Here is an 8,322-nt window from a genome sequence, read left to right on the forward strand (position 1 = left end):
GATGTCTGGGATTGATAGTTGCTGTTGTGACATGTGGATGTTTGCATGTGTGGGTGTGGATGTGTGTATGCATGTTGATGTGCACGTGTGTGCATATGTGGGTGAACATTGTGTGTGTGTTTGTGGGAGAGTCAATGTGGATGTGTGGACGTGTGTGTGCATCCATGTACAATGTGTACGTGCATGTGTTAGTGTGCAGACACAGCAACATGTACACAGTTGTGTAGTAATGTATATATATATACTGTGTACACAGTAAGGATGAGGAGGAGGAAGAGGACAACAGAAAGAGAGAGAGTGTTTGTGTGTGTGTGTGTGCAGTAGGAGAGTGGGGAGGGAGAGAGAGAGAGAGAGATGACAAAATACACACTTGCCTACTATGGAGGGTTGGTTACCCTCTTTCCTGGATGTGGGTGAACGGTGAGTAAAAAGCAAATATATAATAATAATGATAATAATAATAGAAATAATAATAATAATAAAAAAGCAGTAGACAATAAATCTGAAATTATACATATGATAATTAACTAATTAGCAGTGTAGTAATGGGTGTATAGCTTATATTCACAGTACACACACACACACACACACACACACACACACACACACACATATATATATATATATATATATATATATACACACACACAGATACAGGAATTCATGCACACATACATGCATAGATTCTATTGTGGGTCGGCATCCACACAAATGCATGATCATGTTTGTTGGATTGGCCGTTATAAAAATGTCACTGAGAAAGTGTCCCCCTCTGAGGGGGGGGGAAGGAGAGGAATGTATAGAGCCTGTGTAAGGGTGGGAGTGAAAGTGGGAGGGTCAATAATAGCAGTGAATGGAAGAAGCGAGTCATTTCTACCTTTAAGTCAATCATTGAAAGGTTGAGGACACAAAAGTTGTGGGTACACAAAAATTGCTGTGATTTAATAACTATTTGGTTGTAACAGGAGAACGGCACCTGGTCGTAACCGGGGAACGACACCTGGTACTAACAGAGAGTGGCACCTGGTTGTAAGAATTGTAAACATATTTGGTTGAAAGAAGAATGGTTTTGTGTGAAAAAGGTAAACATGGCCACTTTCTAACAGTGTGTAAGAGGTACTATTTCATAGTGAAGTATCTGTTGTTAGGAAATCAATGGTTTAGATGTAACAGATAAACAGAGTAGCTAATAGTTTGAGAAAACTGAATCAGTAATGAAAGACTGTTTCAAAGGTAAATGACGAGACTCATGGGGGGAGCTATTTTTAGTAGTGATAAACCAAAGAAGAACTGCAATGGCATGGTCATAGCTATCTTAGAAACTGGTGTCTTAAAGATGATGCAATGGAAAATGAGACTGTGTTGTGAATCTGTCCAATGCAGAAAAGCATATGCGAAACATATTATGAAATACATATAGTGCGCGCGCGCGTGTGTGTGTGTGTGTGTTAAAATATATTTTATATAGTGCAAGCATTATCTGATATAGAACTCAATACATCCAGTAGAGTGGATACGCAGTAGTGAGTTGCCCAACTTGAGGCAAGACTCAAAGTAAACTGTCAACCGTTTATATAATACAATACATACATACATTCATTGCATACTTACATGCATATACAAGTGTGTCTGTGTGTCTGTGTGTTTTGCATGATATTCAAAATACTTTTTTCCTTGGACATAGTTATGATTGAATAATTTTTAATTTCTTGTTGCATTCTCAATGAGAGATACTGAAGATATGCATAAATATATGTACAGGCTTGTACATACCCTTATATCATCATCATCATTTAATGTCATTTTCCAAGCTGGCATAGACTTAGACAGTTTGACAGGAGCTGGGAAGCCGCTGAGAGCAACAACAGGCTCCAATTGTCTGTTTTGGCATGATTTCTATGGTTGGATGCCCTTCCTAATGCCAACCACTTTACAGAATGTACTGAGTACTTTTCATGTGGCACCATAAAAAAGTATCCATGCTATATTATATATATATATATATATATATATATAGTACCAAACATACATGCGTGCACACATACACTAACTTATATGTACACCCAGGCCATACACATACATGCTACAAAAACATGCATATATCTGTAAAATATATACATATGTAATATAGATCATATGAATGGATCTTTGATTTTGATGATTGCCTGATTGATTGCTCAGTCCAAAGGAACTGCTACTTGATTGTATAAGTGGTAGAGTATTCCATAGCCACATGTACCATTAAAGTAATAATCAAGTGGAAAATTAGTATAACTGTATGTAAATAGTTGTGTATTCCACAGTCAGAATCATTGATACAATGGCTGGCCCACAAATCACCAGGGCAGTATCTATCTGCCCAATTTTACGTAAAAGGTTTACAACCCCCTGATGCTATGGTAGATGACACTTACCCAAGGTGCCATGTGGTGGGATCGAACCAGACACTTTAGCATTGGGAAGTGATCTTAACTACAACCACATAGCCATGCACCCATATGCATAGAATAAACAAAAACAAAGAAAATACAACCCATACATGCAAAACATACATACTATAGGCACAATATGAGTGCATGTGTGTGTATGTATGCATGTGTGTATACACATGCATATATAGTGTAATGCACTTGATAAAAAAAACTGCAACGAACTTGCCATGAGGAGAGGAAAATCAATGAGTCACAGCAGAGTTTTATATTGTTTAAGTTTAAGAAAAATCTGGCTGCACCTAAGAGGATGTAAAACTCTGCTATCTTCCATTAATTTCTTATCTTTTACCCCGAAGAAGAATTGGGTACAAAATGTTGGATTTTCTACTCCTCACAGCAAGTTCACCGTATTCTTTTTATCGATTGCACCACATAATGTAAGTCTTGCCAATGCAAAACACCAACCTTATATAATATTTTAACATCCACTTTTTTCCATCATGGGCCAAACAATTCCTTGAAGTGGATTGTAAATTTTCTATGGCTGGACACTCTGCCTGTTACCAATCCTCATGTTTTTCCCAAGAGAAGTATTATTTTCCCCATGGGCAAACATGCTTTTTTCATGGTTGATTGGAAATGAATCATGCTATGTCAAGACAATGGGACACACCACACACCCACAACAGGCTTCTTTCAGTTTCTAGGTGGAACATAAATAAGGTCCTGCTTCTGTCATTGCACACACACACACACACACACGCTGTACATGCATGATATATACACACATCACACAATATTTATTAAAGAATCAGTTTTCATTTACAAACAAAAAGAAAGAAAATCATTGAGCTTGTTGGTAGTATAGGTGCGTAGATGAGATGTACACTACATAGGTATCGGTGATGTGTACAGTACTTCTAGGTGTGTGGTCTTAGTGTGTATTCACTGGAGATTCTTGACAAAAAAGGAAAGTGATGAGTTGCCATACCCCAAGGGGAACTTCAATGGTGCATTGATGTCTGTGAATTTAACAGTTTGTATATGTTAGATCTATTGGATTGGAGCGGATTGCCTATGTTCCATTGTCAATAGGACGAATGGCTCAGCAGGTTCTCTTCACCAACTGCATTTTGATGTGAAGGCTATGAATTTGAACTCAAGATCATACTGGTTTGATAAGTCTACTCTATCCCAATGCTTTGACAGAAGGGAGCAGTTTTTTTTATACTCTGACCCAGAAGTAGTTAAATCAATTACATCAACCCACCCCTCCCTCAGTGTTCAACTGGTACTTATTCTATCAACCCTGAAAGGATGAAAGGCAAAGTCAACCTTGGGAGAATTTTAACTTAGAACGTAAAGACGAATGAAATACTGCTAAGCATTTTGCCCAGTGTCCTAACACTTCTGCCAGCTTTATATATATATATATATATACACACACACACACATACTTATGTGTGTGTGCATGTGTGTTAGATATATTAAAAAATATAAAATCACCAATTTGTCCAGTATAGACACAGAGATATAGGCTGGCAGTCTATCACCATATGAAAGGCCACAGCATGGATATATTAAAAAAACAGAAAAAGATTAAGATGTATATTTAATACTTTTATATTTTAAAAAAGATCACCATCGGGGGTGACTAAAGAATCATTCACTACAATAACTAATTTCAAAGAAAATTAGAATGTAATGGAGTAAGTCCTATTTTCATCATTGGTTTTATGGCTGGACACCCTTCCCTATGCCAACCCTTTTAGCTTCCTCTTACAACAAACATGGGAACAGTGTATCTTGTCTAAAATCAGAGATACACACTTTTTAGCAGTAGTGTAATATACAATACAGCTACAGAATTACACATATTGATAGAAGAACAAGTCTATCATCAATAAATATAACAATCACTTTAATAACAATAATGTAAAAGTTAGTTATAGCTGCATGGAAAGCATCGCAATTAAAATATTTCACTGTAACAGAAAATAACAGAACAAGGAACACACTGAACCAATCAACAAAAGTTCAATTTCAGCAACATCGTGGTATATCCACTTAATGACAAATGTCCCCAAAACACCTTAGCATATAAAACTAAAAGTACATCCTCAGATGGTACCAAAGCACTATATAAGGCTAATAGAGAGCATATAAAAAAAAAGGGCCATAGCAACATTCTTATTACTTAAGATATAGAGAACATATATTCTATCTCTCAAATCCAGTACATCTGGAAAGTGAGAATAGAGATGACATCACTCCATAATTTAGTCCATAGTTGAGACTGCAAAAGCCATATTTTAACAAACCCTTTCCCACATAAAAAAAAAAGAAAAAGATATAATGTAATATTCTGTTGCAACTTGTCAAAATGTTATATGATAAAATAAGAGTTGGTCTCAAAATGCAGACATAACAGATATTTATTAAAGACTTGACAGACTACCACCCACACAAGCCAAGAGGATCATCAAAACAACACCCTATACCGACATAGTAGTAATTCCTCCATCAGACATTGTCCACCAATAACTATATTAAGGAGAAAAACAAAAGATAAATCATTTCTATACAGAACTCCTCTCAACTGTTAAACAAAGCACCATTTATTCAATTGAAATGGCCCCAACTTTTGGTTCATTTGTCTCGTTTCAAAGCCCTGACCTCTTCATTCATCTCTTTGTTGCTTGAAATAAATGGACCAGAGATGAGAAACTCAGAGGAGGGATGAAATGAATTTTCAGCTTCAACCAAACAAACTATCACTTGTATTGAGTACATTTTCTTCTGTTTGTTTGTCCAAACACACACACATCTCTCTATCTGTCTACCTCAATCTCTATATCTATTGATCTAATCTATCTCCATGAGAGAGGCATACACATCTAATATGTATATATATAAAAGTATCATATGCACATCACATATAGTTCTCTACATGAAAAGTGAAAGGGGGGGAGAGAGAGAGAGAGAGAGAGATAGAAAGATGGAAAGAGACAATACACGAAGCAGTGTGTTTGGTCAAAGGACCTCTACAAGGCAGAAGAAAGAGGAAGAATCAGGGGCCACACTACAACTACGTTATATAGATTAGTTATAAGCCAGAACGAGCCAGGACTGACCACATGCATGCAAGTTATGGGATGGGGTGGGACAAACTGAAATACCACTGTTGCCTTGACAACGGTGATGGTAGCATGTTTGAAGTTGGAAGAGGTGGGAGTAATGGCCAGACCGGCTCTGAGAATTAGTCAGAATTAAATATAAAGAACATATGTATATAAGTATTTATATGTGTATATATATATGTGTATATTACATTGGTTTCAGATGTTCATCATCATCATCAACGTCATCATCATCATCACCGGAGGGTGAATTCTCTGAAAATATTACAACAGGAGCAATAAATTGTCAACGGACAAAGTTTGTGGGCAGCAGACCAGAGGGTGGAGGGCATTGTTTTGAAACGTCCACCTCTGAAGTATGCTCACCCTTCGTAATAATCACACTTAAGCAGTAGCCACACTCAAGGAAAGCCACTCTTATCTGGACACTCCATCATACAGTCATTAATCAACCTGGTTGGAGAGCTTAGACAGATAATTAGGTTAATTCCAGTGTCTGTCTTGTCTTTGTTTATTTCAATGATTCTGGAAATACGAGAAACAAAGTACACCTCGACGGGATTCAAACTTGGAACACTGAAGCTTAAAATGAAAGCCAAAGGAATAATTTAGTACAGAGTGTTACAGTTAATGTTATGCCCTCTCACCTTGGACGACACAATCTGTAATGAAATGAGAGAAGGGGGTTAATTGTCAGAGAGAATTGAATTAATGTATTGGGATTTGCTAACCATCTTCAATATTGCCTCCACACTGATGTGACTTGGAAGAAGAATCTGTAAAGCAGCAGGTTTTCATGTGTTGAACCTGTTATTTAATCTGTGATGATATCTCACATCATCTTTACCCCTAATTGCATAAACAATGCAATACCAAACACACGGCAATACACCACCTGATGGGTTAACGTGTTTTTATAGTTATATGCCCATAATAACAAAGTTGTCTCACAGTTGTATTGAATGTAATGAAGCACTTAAACATTGTCATTTAATTCTCTCATACGTTTTTTTTTTTTTTTTAGTAGTTGGTTGGGCCTGAAGGAAGGGCTGTGCCCATGACTTTCACAGACCCTGTGAGATCAGTGAAACTGTTGTCATGTATACTCAGCTTGAATTCTTGGAAGTTGATAGTTGCAGGAAAGGAATTCCAGATGGCTGATGTCCTGTTGACAACGAACTGGGTGTAGTAGTTAAAGTGATGCTTGGTAGGATGGACACAATATGAGTGATGATAGGAGGAGAGCTGAGTGAGCCAGGATGGTTTAAATGGGAGTGGTATGTGCCCAACCAGTTCTGAGAAACAGAGGGCACCATAGTGAAAGTACAAAGTGGGGAGATAGCTTATCTGTGGACCAGAGATTGGAGTGTATTTGCGAACAACTTCATTTTACACACACCACATACAGTCCTCTATACACGGCCCATAATCCACGACTGTAACCCATCACATATTACATACATCACATACAAACCTCAATAAAAACCATGTTTCACTACCATGCACCACATGTAGTCCTCTACATTCACTGTCCATGTTTCACTCTCATCACCCATCTTACACACACCAAATGGAAACTGATAAAAGCAATCATGCATGGAACACTGACAACAGAAGGGTGCAATGCAGTGGAACAAAGCTGTGTGAGGGAGGGTTCCTACAATACCGACAGTACAACATCGACAACAACAGTAGCAACATCAATATCTATTGATAAAGAAATGGAATTGAGCTTCTAAGAGACAACTACCACACACATACACACACACACACCGACACTCACATACATGCAATAGCTGTTAGGTTTCATCCACAGTAGAGATGTTTCGTGTACGCTGACATCAAGGACACTCACCTAGACTGGAACGGTTGATTCTGTAAGTGGAATTGTTGTGGAAAGGCATCATGTGGTTGAGGATAATGGAGAGACAGTCTGCCACCTGGCTGTTTGGAGCACAGGCCAAAGCTGGGGTGTAACCTGGTAATAAAGAAAACAATAATGATGGACGTGGTTTTAGTATTTATGTCACCGTTTGGCCACAGTAACTGGCAGGACCTTCAGTTGCCAATACAGTATCTCTTGTTCATCGTGTTAGTTGTTGAATAGGTTATCATCAAGGCTTTTACCTTGCCTGTTTGTACATGTTTATTTTTTTTTTCTGAGGATGGTGGATTTATGCTATGATGTAATCTATGAATGCATCAATAAAATGCTACCAAAACAGCTCTAATTCCAATGGCTGAAGACTAGCCTCACGCTTGAAACTAGAAGTACTAAAGGAATTTGAATCAAACTGTTTGATCCATACATGTAACTCCCAATAAATGTGTTGAGAGCCCTTCTTTTGTTTGTCTGCTCACGCACATATATATCTACCTAACAACCCTTACCATTTATTTTTACTGTTTTGTTCTTACTATTCTGTTTTTGTTATCACTTTAAACCTCTGCAAATCCCAAATTTTATTTAATTTGCTTTGCAGGAACAACTGTTTTAATGAAGTCACGTCTTGTTCCAGCATTCGAAACACGGAGTAGATAAAACAGGGGACAACTGACGAAGGGATTGTTCTTTATGTTGCCTGTCTCGTTTCTCTATTTGTTTCTTTCATCATTCAAAAAAAAGTTATTTTCCATGGTTTTGTTTTTATGTTCTCGTTTTTCATTTTGTTCATATATGTACCCATATATGCATGTATATATGCATATATATGTAGGTATGTACATATATGTATATATGCATATATATA

General features: G+C 37.3%; 1 protein-coding gene across 4 annotated transcripts in view; it reads right to left on the reverse strand.

Moving 5' to 3' along the window:
* The window catches only part of LOC106869704 (serine/threonine-protein phosphatase 6 regulatory ankyrin repeat subunit A), a 144,860-nt gene that overhangs the window by 7,444 nt on the left and 129,094 nt on the right, over window positions 1–8,322 (reverse strand). For 2 of the 4 annotated variants that reach the window (XM_052970837.1, XM_052970834.1), the window contains one exon: window positions 7,428–7,550. In XM_052970837.1, the coding sequence (XP_052826797.1) occupies window positions 7,428–7,550 (123 nt within the window). Of the gene's footprint in view, window positions 1–374; window positions 404–5,763; window positions 5,828–7,427; window positions 7,551–8,322 lie in introns of all 4 variants that reach the window. The other 2 variants (XM_052970836.1, XM_052970835.1) reach the window with 2 other exon arrangements.

Source organism: Octopus bimaculoides, chromosome 9 (assembly GCF_001194135.2).
Source record: "Octopus bimaculoides isolate UCB-OBI-ISO-001 chromosome 9, ASM119413v2, whole genome shotgun sequence".
NCBI classification, from domain to species: domain Eukaryota; kingdom Metazoa; phylum Mollusca; class Cephalopoda; order Octopoda; family Octopodidae; genus Octopus; species Octopus bimaculoides.